The sequence below is a fragment of the Sander vitreus genome, chromosome 1, assembly GCF_031162955.1.
Source record: "Sander vitreus isolate 19-12246 chromosome 1, sanVit1, whole genome shotgun sequence".
In the NCBI taxonomy this organism is placed as follows: Eukaryota; Metazoa; Chordata; class Actinopteri; order Perciformes; family Percidae; genus Sander; species Sander vitreus.
Window position 1 is genome coordinate 39,911,390 of NC_135855.1, and position 25,000 is coordinate 39,936,389.

General features: G+C 43.8%; 1 protein-coding gene across 1 annotated transcript in view; it reads right to left on the bottom strand.

The window, feature by feature from the left end:
* Positions 1–3,869: 3,869 nt before the first annotated feature.
* LOC144521300 (ankyrin repeat and BTB/POZ domain-containing protein 2-like) overlaps positions 3,870–25,000 on the bottom strand; it is a 51,608-nt gene continuing 30,477 nt past the window's right edge. Inside the window, exons 8-17 of the mRNA XM_078255827.1 lie at positions 24,900–24,996; positions 23,080–23,215; positions 17,566–17,828; positions 16,289–16,467; positions 14,350–14,455; positions 14,157–14,259; positions 13,136–13,208; positions 10,617–10,685; positions 8,921–9,034; positions 3,870–5,850 (exon numbers count right to left, since the gene is read on the bottom strand). Of these exons, the coding sequence (XP_078111953.1) occupies positions 5,620–5,850; positions 8,921–9,034; positions 10,617–10,685; positions 13,136–13,208; positions 14,157–14,259; positions 14,350–14,455; positions 16,289–16,467; positions 17,566–17,828; positions 23,080–23,215; positions 24,900–24,996 (1,371 nt within the window). The 3' untranslated portion in view covers positions 3,870–5,619. The remainder of the gene's footprint in view (positions 5,851–8,920; positions 9,035–10,616; positions 10,686–13,135; positions 13,209–14,156; positions 14,260–14,349; positions 14,456–16,288; positions 16,468–17,565; positions 17,829–23,079; positions 23,216–24,899; positions 24,997–25,000) is intronic.

A 25,000-nucleotide genomic window follows, 5' to 3' on the forward strand; every position in this document is an offset into this window, starting at 1 on the left:
ACCAGGGATCATCCATAATAACTATTAACTTGGAGACCGAGCGACACCAAGAGAGTCTGAAGAAAAGAAAAGAGGAAAACCCTTCCCTTCCCTCTCCCCTCCTTACTCCCCACCTCCCCTCCCTCCCTCCTCCCTCTCTTTGAGTCCTTTCTCCGGCCGCATCAGTAGAGTCCACTTCGCCCCCCCTCCCGACCAGACCAAACATAGAGACATCTCGTAAAAAGACAAAAAAAGCCTTAAGACAGTGATGTTTGTCAATCTACACACATGCATCCCCACCTCCCCCCTTCCCCCTCTCCTCTTTTTCTCTTTCTTCCAACCCTCCCACATGTACATAAGAAACACACGTACGTCCTGTACGTACTGCTCAACACAAACATGATGCGGGATGTAATGACTTGGCACACGCTGTCAAACAGGAAGCAGGAGCAGCGGACGAAGACGCAGACACGGACGAACGCTGGCTGGATTGTAATTCCTCTTAACGCCGTCTTTCTTTGTGAACGGCGGGATCTCTAAAACGCCCGTGGAGCGTTAATGTAAAATGGGTTCATTAAAAAGTTCCCCATGAAAAGTATGATAAAGGGAGTGGAGGTGATATTACATAAATGAATGATCTATTCTGTTGTACAGATTCAAATAATGTTTCCGTATGTACAAAAAGTGTAGTTGTGACTTTATGTTTTAGAGTTGTGTTGCCATATTTTGGGTTTTGTATTCCTGTCTGTGAGGCCCGGTCACATCCAGTGTTTAACCCTTGTTGTGTTGTCTCGGGTCAAGTCTGACCCGTTTCAGTGTTTTATATCAGAAATATGGATTTCTTTCAACCAAGTTGCCCAAAAATAACATGGATGGTTCCATACAATGCTCTTCAGGTAAAATTAATGATTACTTTCATTGACTTTTTTGGGTGTTTTATTTAATCCTATAGCATGTGAAATATTTTTTTTAAATGGTTTCAAAACAGTATCCGGACTAAACATCCTCTGATCTTAACTATTGGTCCAAATAATTCATATTTTCTGCTTTTTTTAACTAAAAACGTATGTATAATTTGATATAAATGAGGTTTGTTGACCATGAATTCCAAGAATTAGTGTAAAACCTATTATTAAACGCATTAAGCGCAGGTTTTTAAAAACAAGCACCAAAAGCATACCCTGAAAATCCAGAGTTCTCGTGAGAGCACAATTGTAATTAGCTCAGCGAGTCACTCTGGCATTCAGTAATGATGCTCATTAGCTATGCCCTGGTAGCCGAGCTGCACCAATCACATCGGTGTATCTGATATAGGCGGGCCAGAGGCGAGCTAAACAGATGACGACAGTTTAATCTACCAGTTAGCTCCTCTGGTAGCTAAGAGTCTAATCTCCCAGTTAGCTCCTCTGGTAGCTAAGAGTTTAATCTACCAGTTAGCTCCTCTGGTAGCTAAGAGTTTAATCTCCCAGTTAGCTCCCCTGGTAGCTAAGAGTTTAATCTACCAGTTAGCTCCTCTGGTAGCTAAGAGTTTAATCTACCAGTTAGCTCCCCTGGTAGCTAAGAGTTTAATCTACCAGTTAGCTCCCCTGGTAGCTAAGAGTTTAATCTACCAGTTAGCTCCCCTGGTAGCTAAGAGTTTAATCTACCAGTTAGCTCCCCTGGTAGCTAAGAGTTTAATCTACCAGTTAGCTCCACTGGTAGCTAAGAGTTTAATCTACCAGTTAGCTCCACTGGTAGCTAAGAGTTTAATCTACCAGTTAGCTCCTCTGGTAGCTAAGAGTTTAATCTACCAGTTAGCTCCTCTGGTAGCTAAGCATATGGGGCTGTATTGTTGTGATTGGTCGTAGTGTTATCCAGTTGTGTGCAGTGAGCATGCTTGGTGCCCTCAGGTTGGGCCATTTTCATTACTCAGTGCCAGACCCTTAATCTTTCTGATTTGGGTCTGGATTTCCAGGCTACCAAAAGCACGGAAAAAGTGACAAATACATCAATTATTTTTCTATTTTGACCTGGAAGGACAAGTTCATGGTTGACAGGAAGACAACACAAGGGTTAAATAAAACGCTGTCTGGCCCTCGATGTGCATTTTCCAATCCGGCCCTTAGTGAAGTTGAGTTTGACGTTGTGCCGAGTCACTTCCTGGTGTGACCGCGCCTCGCCGATGATAGAAATGTCTCCGTTTTCCTTTTGCACTTTTGACAAGTGAGTCAGATTCTGGGTGCAGTACGAAAAATGTTAGCACGTTTTTTTTTTTATTTACATTTTTTTGTTTTCATTATAATTTTTTACACTATCGAACTGCTGTGTATATTTTTGTACTTCATTGTATTTGTGTCATTTTTTTCCGTTATTAATTTATTCTCAGTTATTTATACGAAAGATGTAGAGAATGTTTCTTAACGTTGAAATTATTTAAGGATATTTTTGTCATGTTTAAGTTATTCGATCGAAAATGTTTTGTGAGCGATTGTTCCTCTTTTCTTATTTTTTCTTTTTTTCTCTCGACGAGAGAAACCTGTAATATATACGTTGGGGGGGAAATGATTTACCGTAATTTAAGAATGTAGACGTAGCCTCTGTGAGAGGAACAACCCCTCTGTTGATAACTGTCTCTCCTCCCTCTCTCCCTGTGTGTATGAAGACTCAGATCTCACCAAACACTCGTTCTGTAAATAAGCCGAGTTTACCGACATGCTTATTTTAAAAAACCAAGGGGATTCCTACTCTTAGCTTTGACCGTGTACGGTTGTTTGCATGTTCAGCATTCGTCTTTTCTTTGCATGTCGTCGTTGGAATTGTTCTCCCGTTTCCCCTTTTTCTCTCCACACTTATTTATGTATTTATGTTCTTTACGTGCATTTGTTTTAAAGGACAAATCCGGCGCAAAATGAACCTAGGGGTTAATAACACATGTACCAAGTCGACCGTTCTCTGGGATTTGTTTTCATGCTAATCTAATGTGACCAGTTTTAGCCCAAACCGCTAATTAGCTTGTAACGCTAGTAGTCGGGGCAGAGGCTAAAGTCAAAAGAAATCTCTATTTCTACACCACTAACAAGGCTCAAAATAGCACCACACTTCCACGGCAGCATAATGAGGGTCCCTACATGTAAAACGAAGCATTGAGAACTTTGTAAGTGTACAGACAGTTTATTAAAAAGATAGATTATAAAGACAGTACCATTCACGTATACAGGCAGGCGCCATCTTGGGAAAACATGACTGTCTGTACACTTACAAAGTGTATGTAATGTAATGCTTCTGTTTACATGTAGGGACCCTCTTTATGCTGCCGTGGAAGTGTGGGGCTATTTTAAGCCTTGTTAGTGGTGTAGAAACAGAGATTTCTTTTTACTTTAATCTCTGCCCCGACTACTAGCGTTACAAGCTAATTAGCGGTTTGCGCTAAAACTGGTCACGTTAGATTAGCATGAAAACAAATCCCAGAGAACGGTCGACTCGGTTCACGTGTTATTAACCCCCTAGGTTCATTTTGCGCCGGATTTGTCCTTTAATTTGCCTTGTTTTATATTTTGCTTCTCTTTCTTTTGCCGCCTTCTTCCTCCCTCTTGATTACTGCGTTAACGCGCAGTAACCGTGCAATGCATCCTCCTTACTCATCCTCTCAAAGAGGGAGCTCTCTGGCGATCAGGTCGCTCACTGGCTAGGGTGGGTGTTGGGGTTATCAGAGAGAAAAATTAAAGCAATACCTTTTAATTGTTTTCTACTGGGGGGAATCCAGAGCACACAGAATGGACTCGGAGCGCTACTACTGAGCAGGATAACCACTGGCAATGTATTCCCTTTGTGATGTTACTGTGAACAACGTCAGTGCTAAAGGAAATAAATCTGTTGACTTTGGAGCTGTGTGCACATTTGTTTTTGGGGTTATCAAGATGTTTATTCACAAATATACATGTACATGTTTTACATATTCAGAGTTGATCGTATGCATACAGCTGCAGCTTCCTTAAAAAAAAATGTTAATGGATAAAAGCATCAATATTCAAATAATAATAATGTCATTTATGGCGTCACAGCTTATAAAAAAGCCAAAGGCGACGTCTTCAAGTTACTTAATTAGTCCGACAAACAGTCGAAGAAACTGATAAACAAGTGAAAACCAAAATGCAACCAGAACTTTTGTTAATTTTACTTCATAAATTACTTAAACAAGTATCAATATAACTGATTTCTTCCTTCCTGATTGCAGAAATGTTCACTTGTGTCAAGATTAATAAATAGCATGAATAACTTCTTAAAACGAGGGCTGCACGATATGAGCAAAATATGCGACAACGTTGTTGAATATCGCGATAAGGATATTACTTATAATAATACTACTAATAAATAAACAGATATTGAAGTGTTCTTAGTTCTGCTGCTTTCAGTATTCTGCTAAAATACAACAAACTGTTTGTTGAATTTAAAACAAATAACCTTTTTATTGAACTAATTGAACATTAATTTAAATATAAAAATATAAAAGGCCGCACTAAATAAAGTAAAGCAACGACAGTTAGGGTCCTATCCTGCACCCGGCGCAGCGCAAAGTGTCTTTGCTAGTTTAAGACGACGCAGTTGTCAGGGCGTGCTGGTCTTACAGGGAGGTGTGTTCAGGTGCATTCTGGGCGTGCTGGTCTTACAGGGAGGTGTGTTCAGGTACATTCTGGGCGTGCTGGTCTTACAGGGAGGTGTGTTCAGGTGCATTCTGGGCGTGCTGGTCTTACAGGGAGGTGTGTTCAGGTGCATTCTGGGCGTGCTGGTCTTACAGGGAGGTGTGTTCAGGTGCATTCTGGGCATGCTGGTCTTACAGGGAGGTGTGTTCAGGTACATTCTGGGCGTATTCCTATCTTGAGGCAGTAGGAAGTGATGGCACCATTGACCAACAAAAACCTGGTCTAAAGTCAATAACGCAGCATTTCATTGTTATTTTAACAGAGCATTAGTAAAATGCTCCTAGGCTCGTGCACAGCACGCGCACACTATGCTTGTTACACACACAGGGACGCACAGCAGCACACACACACACACACACACACACACAGGGACACAGCAGCACACACACATGCAGAAGATTACACATACAAATATTACGGTGCAAATCCTCCATCATAACAGCAATGCTCCAAGGTCCAAACGCGCCTGGCTTTTAAAGGGAATGGGAGATGATCTCTGATTGGTTGATTGCATGTTACGCCCAAAACACACCTCTGATTAATGAAGACACTAAGTACAACCCTTTTGAACCATGCACCCGGCGCACTTTTGTACACGCCCTGAACGCACCGGCGCCACGTGCTTCACACCGTGCGCTTACATCGTTAAACTAGGGCCCTAAGAGTAATACATAAAGAATGACAGTTACATTTTAAAGTGCAGTTTTCTGCTGATATTTTCTTTTAACTAATACAAAAAAAATGTGTGAGTGTCTTTCGCGATGTGTTTATTGCGCCAGTTGATATTGCGATGACGACAAAAAAACGATATTGTGCAGCCCTAGTTAAAACAGTCTGTTATCATTCTACACTCAACGTGTTCTCCCTAAGAAGACTAACAGTATCCATGGCTACTATTCCCAAACACACACACGTACCCGTGTGGCTAAACGCAGCGTAGCGCCGGCTGCTACGTCCTTTTCTACTCTCGACACGCGGAGTGGAGCGTGTAAAGTCTGTGGATCAACGTGGCCTCCAAAACCTCCAGGAGCACCGGTGGATCCCGGTCCGGTGCGCCCGCCTCCGGGCCGAGCGTCTCCCGGCCGACGGCGCCCAGCAGCAGGCGGTGGAAGTCCTCGCCGTCCAGCAGCCGATCCAGGTTCTGGAGGAAGAATCCTTCGCAGAAGTGGCAGAGCTCGGCCGCTCCGTGCTGCTGCAGACGCAAACACACGGAAAGGTCCGGAAACATTTTAGTTACAATACAAATGTAGCTCAGATATGAAAGAGATTCTACAAATGTAGGAAGGTTCCCTCTAACCTGCTGCGTTAGGCAATTTGTTGTACAGTACAAACATATTGACACATAATCCACAACACCTACTGAACCAGACATCTACAGCACTATTATCTAACACATAACATACACACATCAATAAATAGAAGTATGTTGCACTTTAGAGCTTAGATCTGGCCCAAAGAATCAAGCCCGACCCAACCCGAGCCCGTGCACACTTTTTTAACACGTGGGCCGTTATAACTGACGTTCTCAACTACAAAAATGCAAAAATGCATTTCTCTGTGAGGGCTTGCTTCGCCCTCATGCTTGGAGAAGTAACAGAAGAGGACGTTGAAGGCTGACTGTCATCTTTTCAGCCACGGTGAGCCTGCTTCATGTGTCTGTTCATCATCCAAGTCCCAGTTTCATTTGCTGTCGTAGGCGAGCAGCGTGCAGCACTTAATGCACTAATTAATGACAAAGCCGACACATCTGTCGTCACTGCCCACGACTTGTTTAAAATGGTTCCATACCTCCGACTTTCCTCCAAACTTGCTCAAAGGTAATTCTCCTGTTTTCTTTTTTTTCTTTACATCCTCAAGCTTCATGTTGTACTTAAGCTACACCATACAGCCCAGCAGGCCCGGTGTGATGCTCCACCATACAGCCCAGCAGGCCCGGTGTGATGCTCCACCATACAGCCCAGCAGGCCCGGTGTGATGCTCCACCATACAGCCCAGCAGGCCCGGTGTGATGCTCCACCATACAGCCCAGCAGGCCCGGTGTGATGCTCCACCATACAGCCCAGCAGGCCCGGTGTGATGCTCCACCATACAGCCATACAGAAACTACTGCACATTACTTCATATATATTCCTCCTCCAGTCATACCCCTCCCTACATCTCATCATGAGAATGAATGAGTTTTTGGCTCGGTTGGTTCTGACTAGGGTTGGGCATCGAGAACCGATTCCAGTGGAATCGTTTCTTTATTGTAATCATTTGGAGGATCTGGTTTCAAATCTGATCACGGGTTCCACATTTAACATGCGTAAGTTTTGGTTTCCGTAGCGGCCAGGCGCTTGTTGTGTTGCAGCCTTGGAGCTCAGTAAGCGGCGCTCTAGTGTGGCTTTATTTTACATTGAAAAAGCGGTAAAACTGCAAACCACCACTGAATCAAAATACAACGTTCCTCTTATTTGTGAAATAAGCATGTGACCCATTTCAACTCCACCCCTCAAAGAATCAGAATCGTTAAAATCCAAACAATGCCCAACCCTAGTTCTGACATTAGGTATCTATCCTATATCTGCGACCAGAAGGGAGCGGCTTGAACTCCACTGAAAGTGGATGGGTTGTATCCATGCAAACGTATCAATGTTTACATTAAAGTGCCCATATTCTGCTCATTTTCAGGTTCATAGTTGTATTTTAAGGTTGTACCTGAATAGGTTTACATGGTTTAATTGTCAAAAAACACCATATTGTTGTTGTACTGCACCGCTCTCTCTCACTGCTGCAGATCCTCTTTCAGCTGGTCTCTGTTTTAGCTACAGAGTGAGACCTCTTTTCTTCTGTACTATCTTTGCTTGCACTCGCACATGCTCAGTAGCTCAGATGTAGATCATGTCAGCTAGCTAGCTCCATAGACAGTAAAAGAAAGGCTGTTTCTCCAGCTTCAGTCAGTTACAAGGCAGGATTAGCTGGGAGACTTCTTCTAAATGAGGGCGCACATGGAAGTAGTTCTTTTGTAGATTATGGTGAACTAGTGTGTGTTGTAGCAGTGCTTTGCTATTGAGAACGAGGTTAGCGTTAGCATTAGCGTTAGCATGCTAACGCTACGAGCTAACGGTTTTTGGCTTCTGACGTCACAAGCCATGCCGATGTTGAACAGCTCACCCGGAGACTGAAGACAGGACACATTCAGAAACCGTATCTCACTCAGAACAGCATGGATGTTTTTTTTTTCAAAGTGTGTATGCGTGTGGAAGCACCAGAGACACAAAATAACTCCCCAAATCCCAGAAAAAGTGATTTTTTTTCATAATATGGGTCACTTTAAGAACTCACCCCAAAGCAGTTACATTAATGCACACAATGAATGAACACACAATAAAGTGCAGCTCTACAGACTCAGTCATACAGTCAGTGAGTTTTAAAATGGCCTGGCCGAGATCTAGCCTAACTTTGTGTTGCTGCAGACCCAAACGTGCAATAAGTTCGGACAAATGGAGCACTAGGGTTTAGTTTAGTTTATTAGCTTATAATGTCGTGGACAGTCCCCTCTAACTAACTGTACAGTAAAAGGAGCAGCTGTAGTCCCCGGCCAGCTGACAATAGGCATCCTAAAATACAACGGTTAACAAATTGAAATAAATGACATCACATGCTGCACGATATCAGTAAAAAATGCAATGACTAGGGGTGGGTATCCTGATTTATTTTGCGACAATTTTTAAGATCAATTCTTTCCCCCAGAATCTGATATTTTTACCTAAATATGTTCTGTTTCTACGGTTGTGACGACGGCGACTTCACATCTGTTTCCAGCAAAACAGAGCGAAAAAACCAGGGAAACACCCATGTTATGTTCTTCTTTACAGATGAAATAAATGTCAGACTGACTGACTGGCTGACTGACTGAGTTTTTTACAGTGTGTTCAGGGGACAGGCAGCTAGCAGATAGTGAGGAGATGTTTTTTACAGTGTGTTCAGGGGACAGGCAGCTAGCAGATAGTGAGGAGATGTTTTTTACAGTGTGTTCAGGGGACAGGCAGCTAGCAGATAGTGAGGAGATGTTTTTTTACAGTGTGTTCAGGGGACAGGCAGCTAGCAGATAGTGAGGAGATGTTTGCTGTATGTGACAAAAAAAGTTATAGCCTAAAAAACGTGCTTAGAGCACCTTTAACGAGTCGTTTTGGTGACTAAACGTAAATGTCGTCGCCGCTGGACGCTCACCTTCTGTCAGTTAACTGTCCCTAACTGTGACGGCCGCTGTGTTTTTGTACCTTGGCGGTGTGGTAGAGGCTAACGGCGTTGTCCACGGTCAGACTCTGCGACAGCTTCATCTCACAGCAGTGCTGCAGACCTCGGAGCTGGAAGAAAGCGGCCGCCGGCAGCAGCTACGGAAGAAGAAAAACAGCCACAGCACGATTAATCCCAGTCTGAGAAAAAGCCTTTATTAAAATGAACATTAAAAGAGATCCAGACAAATTAAGAGTCAGTTCTTATTAGTCTATATCCTTGACGTTTCACTTCCGGGGTCGCTCCGTTTCCGCCAGAAAATCCGCCGGATTGCACGACTAAAACTACTTTTAAACGTGCACGTTCCACCAAAACAAGTTCCCTCCTGAGCCTATTTTGCAGCGGCACCGCGGCTTTTCTCCGGTGCTTGGTGCCGCCCAAGAAGATTGTGATTGTTTTAAAGAAATGCCAATAAACCAGAACACGTTTTCCTCCCATCCCGAGTGCTATGTGGACTAGCCAGACCTTATTCCAGCGCGCTCTGAAGGAAAGTCTGGCAAAGCGAGACTAGTTCTTACAAATCAAGGCGGAAGACTTTTCTGTTTGATGCTGCCTTTTTTTAAGTCATTGTGTAGGGAATTATGTCTAAAATAAGGCCCTAAGGCCTGTCAAATCTGACTCCAATTAATTAATTCCTGCGCCTTCCTACATTGGACTTAAGTTTACCAGAACAAGTCCAGCATTTATGTTAAAACATGTTGTGGGTACACAAAAAAAGATCCTAAGTTTCCCTAACCGCGGGCAAAAATATACGGGGTTCAGGTCCACTCAGTCTTGTGAATTGTGAACCCCGTGTGACCATACTCCTAATCCTTTTATCTTCTTCCTTGATGGCGTCATCCTCACAGGGAGGTGTGTTCACACACACACACACACACACACACACACACACACACACACACACACACACAGACCCAAGACCCCCCCCCGCCTCCGCTCCACCTCTCCGCAGTACTCAAAGCTTAAGCTAACTATCTGTGTGTCCCGAGTCTGTACATTATACAGGGAATACAACTTTAGTACTGAGAATAACACATCTAGATTATAGAAATATTTCTACAATTGTCAATAGGGTTGCCTGAGGGAAATATGCGATTACGTTGTTAAATGTCGCGATTACGACAATACCTAATAAATTAGAGAGATATTAAAGGGTTCTCAGGTCTGCTGCTTTCTGCGTTCTGCTAAAATACAACAAACTGCTTGTTGCTTGTTGAATAAAAGAAATGAAATCATTTCCAACTGTTTTTATTGAACTAATTGAACATTGAATATAAAAGAAAATATCAACAGAAAACTGCACGTTATTTCGTTATGTAATCGGCCTATTAATCAGCCGATTGTTTTAATTTATTTGATAGTTTATTATTATTATTATTAACATTATTTATAGAATATGTTTTTACATACATACATTTTTAATTTAAGTATACAAGTGCAGATCGGTGAAGTGTTCCCACCCATATCGGTCGACCTCTAATCGCAACTAATAACATTATTCCTCATATGGTGCAGCCCTCGTTAAATGGCCATTAATGACATCGTCTCATATCGATCGCAGGCACGAAATCTTTTCAGATTTCAGCAAATATCGCATCGTTGTCCAAAGAAGTGATATAACACGGTATGGTGGTACAACCTGGGATTTACACCTCTAGACTACAGCTGAGTGGTTTTTACCTCCAGGGCTTCAGAGTGCGAGACGGCGAGTCCCTCCGTTCCTCCGCAGTACAGAGACTTCATCATCATCTGCAGAATAAAACACACTTCAGATAAGATAACATGAGCCTTCGTTGTCTCTTGGGCATCGAGAGAAACAAAATGGCGACACATAAACACCCAAAAAACATACAGTTAACCTACATAGAAACATAATCATACATCATCTCATCCAGTGCTTCAATGAACATCTAACAGCAGGTCTGTTCAACTACACTGTTCTGGGGGGACACATTTTCAGAAGGCTAATACACAGTGAGGAGAAAGACTAAAGAACGCAGACATCACCGGCATGATGACGTCATTCACGTTCATATTAAGTAGCCATGCTGGGGGGGGGGAGCCGGTTTGTCTCCAGCAGCAGCTAAGTTTCCAAAGATTAGTAGCAAACTAATAAACAGTTAGACTACAAACTGACAGCTCTCGTTTTAACGCGTTGGTAAAACATCACTATTAGCAGAGTAGCATGCTGTAGGCTAGTTGTGTAAAACATGGCTATTAGCAGAGTAGCCTGCTGTAGGCTAGTTGTGTAAAACATGGCTATTAGCAGAGTAGCATGCTGTAGGCTAGTTGTGTAAAACATGGCTATTAGCAGAGTAGCATACTGTAGGCTAGTTGTGTAAAACATGGCTATTAGCAGAGTAGCATACTGTAGGCTAGTTGTGTAAAACATGGCTATTAGCAGAGTAGCATACTGTAGGCTAGTTGTTTAAAACATGGCTATTAGCAGAGTAGCATGCTGTAGGCTAGTTGAAAAACATATAGCAGCGTAGGCTAGTGTAAAAAATAGCAGCGAGTAGCATGCTGTAGGCTAGTTGTGTAAAACATCGCTATTAGCAGAGTAGCCTGCTGTAGGCTAGTTGTGTAAAACATCACTATTAGCAGAGTAGCATGCTGTAGGCTAGTTGTGTAAAACATCACTATTAGCAGAGTAGCATACTGTAGGCTAGTTGTGTAAAATATGGCTATTAGCAGAGTAGCATGCTGTAGGCTAGTTGTGTAAAACATCACTTTTTGCAGAGTAGGCTGCTGTAGCCTAGTTGTGTAAAACATCACTTTTTGCAGAGCAGCATGCTGTAGGCTAGTTGTGTAAAACATCACTTTTTGCAGAGTAGCCTGCTGTAGGCTAGTTGTGTAAAACATCACTATTAGCAGAGTAGCATGCTGTAGGCTAGTTGTGTAAAACATCACGATTAGCAGAGTAGCATACTGTAGGCTAGTTGTGTAAAACATCACTATTAGCAGAGTAGCCTGCTGTAGGCTAGTTGTGTAAAACATCACTATTAGCAGAGTAGCATGCTGTAGGCTAGTTGTGTAAAACATCACTATTAGCAGAGTAGCATGCTGTAGGCTAGTTGTGTAAAACATGGCTATTAGCAGAGTAGCATGACTGTGTAGGCTAGTTGTGTAAAACATGGCTATTAGCAGAGTAGCATGCTGTAGGCTAGTTGTGTAAAACATGGCTATTAGCAGAGTAGCATGCTGTAGGCTAGTTGTGTAAAACATGGCTATTAGCAGAGTAGCCTGCTGTAGGCTAGTTGTGTAAAACATGGCTATTAGCAGAGTAGCATGCTGTAGCCTAGTTGTGTAAAACATCACTTTTTGCAGAGTAGGCTGCTGTAGGCTAGTTGTGTAAAACATCACGATTAGCAGAGTAGCCTGCTGTAGGCTAGTTGTTTAAAACATCACTATTAGCAGAGTAGCCTGCTGTAGGCTAGTTGTGTAAAACATCACTATTAGCAGAGTAGCATACTGTAGGCTAGTTGTGTAAAACATCACTTTTTGCAGAGTAGCATGCTGTAGGCTAGTTGTGTAAAACATGGCTATTAGCAGAGTAGCATGCTGTAGGCTAGCTGTGTAAAACAGCGCGGTGGACGAGAGCAGCAGACGTTAGTTAGCTACCTGGTGTCAGGTTCTCTCCGTGTAATGGATGAGTAGCCTGGATGTTTTCTACTGAGATGATGTAGCAGCATGTTTGCAGCTTAAAATGATCCCAAACTTTCTGTTGTTTTCTCTCGCCTGTCTCTTCTCTTAGACCCTCGCTATTTTCGTCTTCCTTCATTTGTAATCTGGGCCGTCAGTCTCGTGCAGAGACAGTATATAAACGTCTCGTGTCCACAGAAGCGTCAACCTGTCGTGCGCTAGTAATAATCCTCCGTGCGGCAACACAGGGAGCCGTACAACCTTAATTACGCTGATTTAACGAAGCTTCGAGGCAAAGAATTTTGCTTCGAGGATTTTTTGTAATGGATTTATTCGAGGAATCGTTTCAGCCCTACCCCCCCACCTTTCCTCACAATCACAGAAGAACAGAAGAGATCCCCCAACACATCCTCCCCCTCGTATTGCTCTTAATTTTGATGATTGCACATTTCCCGTTAACTCATGCTGTGGTCAATAACTTCTGTATTGCACAAATACAGTCAAACAGCCCTCCGTCCCGTTCACACCCGAGCACAGACGGCGAGCACGTGTCCCACCTGGAAGCTGCTGTAGGTCATGTGACTGACGTGGATGATGTTGTCGGGGGAGTCGCAGAGCATCTGTCGAAACCTGACACGGCAAAACACATCAGAACTTCAGAGTTGGATTATTATTATTATTATAATCTTTATTTTTTTGAGGGAGGGCCATCGAGATCAAGCTCTCTTTTCCAATGACGCCCTGATTAAAGCACGATGATAAACTAAAAAAACAATCAAAAACATTACAGGACAAATAAATAATATGATCATAAAAAGAATCTGATCATAAAACAATACCCACATTAGAATAAGTAAATAAATAATGAAGGAGCAATCACAAAATTACAGTAAATATTGGTGCTCATATGTTGATGAACCCATGTTAAAGTCGACTAAAAAGAGGAATAAAAAAATCATCACATACCCTTCACCATACCCCCCCATCATCACATACCCTTCACCATACCCCCACATCATCACATACCCTTCACCATACCCCCCCATCATCACATACCCTTCACCATACCCCCCCCATCATCACATACCCTTCATCATACCCCCACATCATCACATACCCTTCACCATACCCCCCCCATCATCACATACCCTTCACCATACCCCCACATCATCACATACCCTTCACCATACCCCCACATCATCACATACCCTTCACCATACCCCCACATCATCACATACCCTTCACCATACCCCCACATCATCACATACCCTTCATCGTACCCCCACATCATCACATACCCTTCACCGTACCCCCACATCATCACATACCCTTCATCATACCCCCACATCATCACATACCCTTCACTGTACCCCCCCATCATCACATGACCGACCCATTTATTATGATCTTTTCTTGATTTATGTCTGGGTGGGTGGTGATGACAAAGGGGGGGAAGTATGTTGTTTAAAAATACAACTGAAAATAGTTCATCACAACAAAAATAACTCTATATATAACTGTAATCTAGGCAGACAAGAACAGCAGGGATGACTGAATTTATTAAGTCAGAGGACAGACCGTTCAGAAGCGGACATCAGCAGCACGCGGTGGGCGAAGAAGGGACGCCCGTCCACCATGAACGTCACATCCGACATCTCGCGGTTGTTCAGGAAGTGAATGTCTGAGGACAGAGAGACGGCCGTGAAATCCTTCAAGTGTTTGTCAGATGTAGAAAAGGGTGATTTGTCGCGCGGCAGCGGTGATGCGTTACCCAGCTGTGTGGACAGAGTGACGTCCAGGGGCGGGACGGCCGGGACGGGAGCACCGCCGTAGCAGTGAGAGAACACGGACGCCAGCCGCTTGGTTACCACGTAGTCCTGCAGAGGAAAACACAGCATGACAATCCAGACCGCTGGCATGTCATAGGCCTGGAACAATCCTTTAAAAGGTCCTAAGGCACATGTGTCAAACTCAAGGCCAGTCAGACACTGTCCTCTACACTGTCCTGTGGCTCCCAGACACTGTCCTATGACTCCCATGACTGTCCCGGGACAGTCAGACACTGTCCTGTGGCTCCCAGGCACTGTCCTATGACTCCCATGACTGTCCCGGGACAGTCAGACACTGTCCTCTACACTGTCCTGTGACTACTAGACACTGTCCTATGACTCCCATGACTGTCGTGGGACAGTCAGACACTGTCCTCTACACTGTCCTGTGACTCCTAGACACAGTCCTATGACTCCCATGACTGTCGTGGAACCGTCAGACACTGTCCTCTACACTGTCCTGTGACTCCCAGACACTGTCCTATGACTCCCATGACTGTCCCGGGACAGTCAGACACTGTCCTGTGGCTCCCAGGCACTGTCCTATGACTCCCATGACTGTCCCGGGACAGTCAGACACTGTCCTGTGGCTCCCAGGCACTGTCCTGTGACTCCCATGACTGTCCCGGGACAGTCAGACAATGTCCTGTGGCTCCCAGACACTGTCCTGTACACTTTCCTGTGACTCCCATGACTGTCCCGGGACAGTCAGACACTGTCATGGGAGTCACAGGACAGTGTCTGACTATCCCGGGACAGTGTCTGACTGTCTCGGACACTCCTCAGGACACTACTAACAGGACAGGACAGTTTTTGCTGCCAATGCTGCTAAGCACATTTTGATCCGACCCTCACCCTACATCGTTGGCTCACCTAGTTGTGCACCAAACCAAAAAGCCAAGACAGTTTTTTTTTTAAACTGCCATCACGCAACACTCAAAGCAGAATTTGGCAGATTCGCCGACTTTGAGACTCAGAAATTCCCCCAAAACCTGAAAAGTTTACATATTCAGGCTGTGAAAACAGGCTGTTCTGTTCTGTGTGGTCGCCTTTAAAAATCAAATCACTGTGCTGCTTGATTTGCTAGATTCTACGATGGCTAATGAACTTCTTTCCTGACTTTATGTCGACCAGGCTGTCAGTGAGACAGGCTGTCAGTGAGACAGGCTGTCAGCGAGACAGGCTGTCAGCGAGACAGCGATATGAGACATGCAATAAAACAAGAATATAGAAAAACATATTTGACTGTTTCCAAATAAATGTCTGGCTCTTGATGTGATTCTTATTTTCCAGTGTGGCCCCTAGTGAAATAGAGCTTGACACCCCCCTCCTAAGGGGTGCCTCTGCACTCAATTGGATAGACCTACAACCAATCAGAGCGCCCCATCTTCTTAGCGACCATCGGGGCCAACTGATAAATTAAACTTTATTAAACTGAACATCTCAGTTCTCCAGCCGTATAAAGCCCGCCCTGACGATTTGATTGGTCCAAACAGCTCTGGTTGGAGCATAGTTGCTTCACAACGTATCAAGTCCAGACCCAACTTCCCGACCTCAAATGTTGTGGGCGGGGCTACGTTCGGCTGGCGTCCAGGCTAAAGGGGTATGACTGTTGATGCTAATTGTTGATTGTGTTTAGATATGCCAAATTGTAATTATACAAGTGATTATTGGTGCTTTTTTAAACTAAATGTTCTAAGCTGTAGGAGTGTAATATTAATACAGACATTGCTGTTTTATGTTGTTCAGATTTGACTGTTCATTACAGTAACAGATGCCCATGTAAGTTAGAACACAGATAGAAATCACCATGTAACAGTCAGTTACTGGCTGAGGAAAACAGAGCATGCAGCGCGACAGACAGGTGTCGAGCAGCCGTACCTTGCTGGCTTCCAGCATGCTGAACATGAACGGGATGCCAGTGGAGAGGAGCTCGGGGCTGTAGTCCTCCGTCCCGATGGACGGGAACTCTGTGAGGAGGGAGACCGTGACTCTGTCCCGGCACAGCTGCTGGGCTCTGTGGAGAGACTCCAGCCAGATGTGGAGCCTCCAGGGAACACCTGGACACAGCAGGACGGGGGAACAACGCAGCTCTTAGAATATCAATATGAAGTGCTACGTTAAAAACAGGGGATGACTGCAGCATCCTTTGGTGATCAGTGACATACGGAACAATATACTGCTCTTTAGAGACACACAACAGCAGCTCACACAGCTTCACACGCTGGAGAATAAGCTGTGAGAAAGATATGGTTGTTTTGCATTTTAGAAATGAAATGTCACAGCGTGCACGCTGCGTTTCTTTGTGACTTTGTGTTATTGATGAAACGTTTAACCGTTAAGCAACAATAAGAATTTTGACCGATCAGTCAAGTGCTCATTAATGCTTTTTGGCTTTTTCCCTTTCCTTATTTCTATTGTGTTATATATCTGTTTTGTGCATGTTATAATGAATATGAACCGTGTGCCGACATGTAAAACCAAAGTTTGCGTTTATTCCAACGTCTATCTAGCTGCTCCAATACACAACATAAATACACAGGCACTTTTTGCACTTCGCACTTTTTATTATTAGTGCAGTTACTACTTAAAGGAACACGCCACCGTTTGTTGAAATAGGGTTATTCACCGTCTCCTCTATATTTATATAGGTGGGAAATTGTCTCAATGCCAGCTTAGCTTAGCGTAGTGAATGGAATCCTATGTTGCCGGTTAGCATGTCATGAGTAAACGTGCGCCAAAAAAACCCTAATTACTTCTTGTGGCCTGCGTATTCACAACGAGTACAAATAGCGATGCAGATTAAGACTAGACCATCTCCTAGGCAGATATTGACTTGGGACTATATTGGGTGGAAGTACAGCCGAAGCACTGCTACTCGGGCGCAGAGATATCACGCAGCGGACAGAACCAGTCAGCGTCCAGGGCTTATGTGGCACGTTTTCTTAAAACATGCGATGGAATATGCGAGATATTTATGCAATTTTATGCGATGAAAATGCGGGAACTTGCAACAACTTTCATCGTGGCTTCATCGCAGGGAAACCAAAGAATGTTTGGTATTTGGTAAGTTTTTTACTGGATTTGCTTTCGCTTTTCATTTCGGTGCATCCTGAATCCAAACAGAAATGTTGATGAGTTTGACATCACGAGCTCACCCATGTCTCTGATCTCCATGGTAACGTCCAGGTAGCCGTGCTCGGCGCTGTAGTAGGCCGCCTGCTGCAGGGCTTTCATCCTGGCTTTACACAGCTGGGGAACAGGGCTCAGGGAGTCAGGAGCTGGAGCTTCCTGGTCCTCTTTTTCCTCCTCCTCCTCCTCCTCCTCTTCATCCTCCACTCCTTCTGCCAGGATCTCCTCCAGAGAGAGGATGTCTTCCTTCCTGTGCTGCGGCTGAAGCAGCAGCCTCCTCAGGATGTTCCTGTTGAAAAGAGAGAGAGAGAGAGAGAGAGAGACAGAGAGAGAGAGACAGACAGAGAGAGAGAGACAGAGAGAGAGAGACAGACAGAGAGAGAGAGAGAGAGAGACAGACAGAGAGAGAGAGAGAGACAGACAGAGAGAGAGAGAGAGACAGACAGAGAGAGAGAGACAGAGAGAGAGGGAGGGAGGACCGGTGAGGCTTTGTGTGTTTCATGCATTTTAAATGAAAACCCCTCATTTAACTGTTCTGTATCAGCCTTTGCAGTTGCTGCTCCCAAAATGTGGAACCAGCTGCCTTTAGATAGCAGATGTGCTCCGTCCATTTCCGTTTTTAAATCTAGGCTTAAGACACATTTTTACTCACAGGCCTATTTAACACACTAATCTCTGCATGCTGTTGTCGAATGTTCTTTTTGTGTTTTCTTTGTACTTTTATTTTACATTTTAATGTTCATATACAGTGGTGTGAAAAAGTGTTTGCCCCCTTCCTCATTTCCTGTTCCTTTGCATGTTTGTCACACTTAAGTGTTTCGGAACATCAAACCAATTTAAACAAAAGTCAAGGACAACACAAGTAAACACAAAATGCAATTTGTAAATGAAGGTGTTTATTATTAAAGGAGAAAAAAAATCCAAACCATCATGGCCCTGTGTGAAAAAGTGATTGCCCCCCTTGTTAAAACATACTATAACTGTGGTTGTCCACACCTGAGTTCAATTTCTCTAGCCACACCCAGGCCTGATTATTGCCACACCTGTTCACAATCAAGGCATCACTTAAATAGGAGCTGCTTGACACAGTAAGGTCCACCAGAAGATCCTTAAAAGCTACACATCATGCCGAGACCCAAAGAAATTCAGGAACAATTGAGAAAGAAAGTAATTGAGATCTATCAGTCTGAAAGGGTTATAAAGCCATTTCCAAAGCTTTGGGAATCCAGCGAACCACAGTGAGAGCCATTATCCACAAATGGCGAAGACATGGAACAGTGGTGAACCTTCCCAGGAGTGGCCGGCCGCCCAAAATTACCCCCCAAGAGCGCAGCGACGACTCATCCAAGAGGTCACAAAAGACCCCACAACAACGTCCAAAGAACTGCAGGCCTCACTTGCCTCAGTTAAGGTCAGCGCTCATGCCTCCACCATCAGGAAAAAGACTGGGCAAAAATGGCCTGCATGGCAGAGTTCCAAGGAGAAAACCACTGCTGAGCAAAAAGAACATCAAAGCTTGTCTCACTTCTCCAGAACACATCTTGATGATCCCCAAGACTTTTGGGACAACATTCTGTGGACCGATGAGACAAAAGTGGAACTCTTTGGAAGGTGTGTGTCCAAGTATATCTGGCGAGAAGGAACACTGCATTTCATAAAAAGAACATTATACCAACTGTAAAATATGGTGGTGGTAGTGTGATGGTCTGGGGCTGTTTTGCTGCTTCAGGACCTGGAAGACTTGCCGTGATAAAAGGAACTATGAATTCTGCTGTCTACCAAGAGATCCTGAAGGAGAATGTCCGACCATCTGTTCGTGTACTCAAGCTGAAACGAACTTGGGTTCTGCAGCAGGACAATGATCCTAAACACACCAGCAAGTCCACCACCGAATGGCTGAAGAAAAAACTAAATGAAGACTTTGGAGTGGCCTAGCCAAAGTCCTGACCTGAATCCTATTGAGATGTTGTGGTATGACCTTAAAAAGGCCGCTCATGCTCGAAAACCCTCTAATGTAACTGAATTAGGACAATTCTGCAAAGATGAGTGGGCCAAAATTCCTCCAGGACGCTGTAAAAGCCTCATTGCACGTTATCGCAAACGCTTGGCTGCAGTTGTTGCTGCTAAGGGTGGCCCAACCAGTTATTAGGTTTAGGGGGGCAATCACTTTTTCACACAGGGCCATGATGGTTTGGATTTTTTTTTCACCTTTAATAATTAACACCTTCATTTACAAATTGCATTTTGTGTTTACTTGTGTTGTCCTTGACTATTGTTTAAATTGGTTTGATGTTCAAACACTTAAGTGTGACAAACATGCAAAGGAACAGGAAATGAGGAAGGGGCAAACACTTTTTTCACACCACTGTATACATATACAGCAACATGGGGCTTATTTTGTAGCCTGGTCCTACCAGACTCTGGTACATTAGCCTGGTCCTACCAGACTCTGGTCCATTAACCTGGTCCTACCAGACTCTGGTCCACTAGCCTGGTCCTACTAGACTCTGGTACACTAGCCTGGTCCTACCAGACTCTGGTCCACTAGCCTGGTCCTACCAGACTCTGGTACACTAGCCTGGTCTTACCAGACTCTGGTCCATTTCATTGGTCCAGAGAGTCTGGCCTCTCTCCATTGACAAGTGTTAACTTCCTTGAAGGCGGGTACTCTGTTGAAGTTTAAAACTATTGGATCTGCCCAGAGCCGCTCTGGTAGCCTGGCTCTGCTCTCCTACGTACTGTCTGGTAGGACCAGAAGAGGGGGAGCCACAACATCATGGCCACCAACACAACTCAGCAAAGATTGTTCTTGCTCGGGCTTTAACTTCTGGATATTCGGCAGCGTTGCCACAACGGACCGAATGGCTTCCCTCGCATCTTTCTCCGCCGCCATGACGGAACTACAACCTCAACGTCATCGTTCTCAGCCACTCCCTCTGTTCGCTGATTGGACCGGTAAAGATTTGGGCGGAGAAAACCCAAGAATATACCGCAAACCCAGACGGAGTACTGAAGGGAAATGAAAATTGAGCGGAAGTACGTAGGAGGGCGGAGCCAGGCTACTTATTTTGTACAGCACTTTTGTCATCTTAAGCTGTACTTAAACAGCTCTAGAAATAAACGTTACTTAAATGCCCGGGGTTGAATTTGACCCTTTTCCCACTGGCCAAAAACCCACTAACATCTGGCTTTTGTGTTCAGGGGGAAAAGTTAAAATCGGCATTTATTCCCGGGACAAATGACTCTGCAGTTGGCAGGGTATTTAAAGGCTCAAGCTCCGATAAGAAGTGGTAAAAAACAGGACGCCCGGGGTAGATACTAGGACTAGGAATCACCAGAGGCCTCACGATACGATATCATCACGATACTTCTGTCACGATACAATAAAATCACGATACTTCTGTCACGATACAATATCATCACGATACTTCTGCCACGATGCAATATCATCACGATACTTCTGTCACGATACTATATCATCACAATACTTCTGTCACGATACGATATCATCACGATACTTCTGCCACGATACGATATCATCACGATACTTCTGTCACGATACGATATCATCACGATACTTCTGTCACGATACGATATCATCACGATACTTCTGCCACGATACGATATCATCACGATACTTCTGCCACGATACGAGATCATCACGATACTTCTGCCACGATACGATATCATCACGATACTTCTGTCACGATACAAGATCATCACGATACTTCTGCCACGATACGATATCATCACGATACTTCTGCCACGATACGATATCATCACGATACTTCTGTCACGATACGATATCATCGCGATACTTCTGCCACGATACAATATCATCACGATACTTCTGCCACGATACAATATCATCACGATACTTCTGTCACGATACGATATCATCACGATACTTTTGTCACGATACGATATCATCACGATACTTCTGTCACGATACGATATCATCACAATACTTTTGTCACGATACGATATCATCACGATACTTCTGTCACGATACGATATCATCACGATACTTCTGCCACGATACAATATCATCACGATACTTCTGCCACGATACAATATCATCACGATACTTCTGCCACGATACGCTATTATTGCGATTTTAAACATGTTGCAATATGTTACCTTTTTTCCAACTTCAAATTTTTCCCAATTTCAAATGATGTCCCCAAAAGGAAACTTTGTCAACATCTGTTTTATCTAAAAAAAGATACATGTCTCCGTTTGTTCATCTCACTTCAATTTCATTGCTGCAAAATGGGATTGTGTCAAGCTGACAAACTGACTAACATACATAATTAAAAATCGATACTTGGCGTCTGTGTATCGATACAGTATTGCCACAGAAAATATTGCGATACTATGCTGTATCGATTTTTTCCCCCACCCCTAGTAGATACTAGGGATGCACCGAATCCAGGATTCGGCTTCGAATTCGGCCGAATATTGGGCTTTTTGACGGGGTTCGGTTTCTGCCGAACCTTAGAACTTTTTTACACCGAACCGAACCCTACGCTTGCATTACACGCGCTACGCTGGTCGACGTAACGACGGCGCCGTTGATTACGGGAAGGTGTTTACGTAGGTGGAGCGTTCAATGCAGCAGGCTGTGAGGAAGTGGAAATGGAACTGGTGAGCAGAAAAAGTGTTGTTTGGCAGTACTTTCAGTCAAAAGAAGGCCATTCAAGTCCAGCTACATGTTCAATCTGCAATGCTGATTAGTCTGGTGGTGGCGAGGACCCTAAACAATACACAACATCACCGCTGTTACAACATCTGGTATGAAACATCTGGAAGAATACGAGCTGAGCATGAAGGAATCTACAGACAGCAGCCAGAATGCAGCAACTTCAGGTACGGCAAAGGAAGGACAGTCACTGTTTACTTCATTAATGTGTTGACTGTGTTCATGGACTGAGGATGGGAGGAGGATTCGGATTCGGCAGAATCTTAACCAGTGGATTCGGTATTCGGCTGAACCCCAAACATCTGGATTCGGTGCATCCCTAGTAGATACGCCAATTTTCTGCCCTTCCGGCACTATGCTTTGACGAGCTTCGGCTCGGTCTGTAACTTCTGTCATCTTGTCCAGAAATTCTGCCCGTCTCCTCCCAAGCAGCACTCAAACATTTAATTAGTCGGCATATACTGTTCATACAATATACTATACTATACTATATATACTATATATACTATACATATACTGAACATACAATGTTCAATTTGGTGGGAAAGAGGGGAACTGACATCCTGGGATTTTCTGGGGATTCTCGCCAAAGTTTGTTGATATTTCCCGGGAAAAATACCTGTGGGATCCTGGGATATTCAGCATGTCAGTACCTGAACATGTATTTATTGCAACCGTCATAGTTACAGACCTTCCTTAAATGTGTGTGATATAACTGGATCAACTCTTCACCTAAAGGCGTTTCTTCTCATTACTTTTATTTCTGAAACGGCAGCTTACAGTTCATATTGTTTTTTTTATGATTCTACTGCTCTAAATGTCTGGATAAATGTCTCACCTGTGTCCGTGTGCTGCTGCATAGCTGAAGCAGTTCATGTCCTCATACAGCGGTGATGTCAGTGAATTCCCATGATGCACTCTGAGCAGAGGGTCTGCTCCATGGGTGAGGAGCAAGCTCACCATCTCGTAGTAACCTGAGAAGATTTTGTTGGCTTTATTCAAGAGAGAGCGAGGCATCATCTTTACCTCAACATGCACCTGTCTGTGTTGCATGTACATGTACTATTATTTCAATAGAAAAAATCAAAATGTAGGCAAACTGAAGCATACTTTGAGCAAAGATCCATGTCATTGTTTTGGTGAAAGTTTGCCAAAGGAAAGTAATGGTTTACAAACAGGGATGTCCTGATCAGCTTTTTCCGCCCGCGATCATGATCCAATTTCCAAAAGGTCCTGATGCGTTCCTTGTATTTGCCAAGATAACAGAGCTGCACACTTTTGTTTACAAAAATAACTAAGTAGACAAAGTAACTAAAAGATATCTTCAGCTTAATACATTAAACTTAGTGCAGCTATTACTGTCAAACTCACAGTGAACTCGCCGTATGCCGCTGCATGCTTAGTCATCCACACTATGGAGTGAACTTGCAAGTTTACGTTCTGCCGCAAATTGTGCTCAGCTGACGTAAATGATCGGAGTAAGTTTACCGCCTCTCATATTTAGGAGATACAGAGGTGATATGATTCAGGTGTATAAGCTTGTACAGGGAATATATGATGTAACTGTTGAGCCTATCTTTCAGTTTTGGAGCAGTAGCTATGAGACACGAGGGAATTCTTTAAAACGTTACCCTTAGAACATGCCGGTCTGAAAAGAGAAGGAAACGAGCTTTCAGAAAACGTTGTGTGTTCCCCTTCTATTAATTCCTTTAACAATAGGTTGGATGCATTTTGCCTGTCAAAAGGTGTATTTATAAAGCTTGTCAGTAATTTATGTAACTTATTTATGAGTTGTTAGAACATTTCAATCATGGTATTAATGTGTTTTATATTTGTTTTGTGTTGCTTGAGTCTGGAATAGAGGATTATATATCCTGTACCAGAAATTTCTCAATAAAATGGGGATAAGGGTGACTGTCGATCAGTATAAAAATGCCCGATCCGATACGTGTAATCGTGAGATATCTCTTGTTACAACATAATAATAAACCATTGATCATTGTCACATGTAACTAACTGGAGGACTACCAACCACCGTGTACCAAAACACATTTCAATTCTTCTAAATACTAATTTAAGCGGGTGTAAAACATTGGGCGATAAACTGTTATCAGACTTTCCCAGTATCAGAAAGCAATAAATGAGCACATTTTGCTTAAACAATGAGCATGTAAATATTCTCCATAGCAGGAGTCAGCAACCTTAGGCATGGGTGCCACCATTGGCACGCAGTAGCTCAACCAATGGCACACTAGCAATAAGTGAGCAAGAGTTGTTTTTCGGAAATGTTCAAATCCGTATGTCAAATGGCCTCTTTCACAGCCATTGGCAGGAGAACAGCCAGTAGCTTGATTGACTTTATGTCCCGCCCTATTCTGTCTCTAATTGGCTAGTACTCATTGCCTTTTTCACAGAATGTGACGCAAATGGGAAAAGAAATAACACTGCCTGAACGGGCTCAGTAGATGATGGCAGGCTTAATGCTGATATGGCCCACTGATTAACGTGAACATTTTAACATGGCACTTTATATTAAAAAGGTTGCCGACCCCTGCTCTATAGTTTTGATTGACTGCAGTACAGAGTCAGTCCGTGTGTTGTCAAAGTCTGATTTATTTCTATGGAGCAAACCCACGGAGGTCTTCCCCACCAACACACCTGCAGCAGCAGCCAGCTGGAGCGGTGTCTCGGCTGAGCTCTGCTGAGCGTCCAGCTGGGCTCCTCCCTCCACATCTGCTCCGGCCTCCAACAGCAGCTGG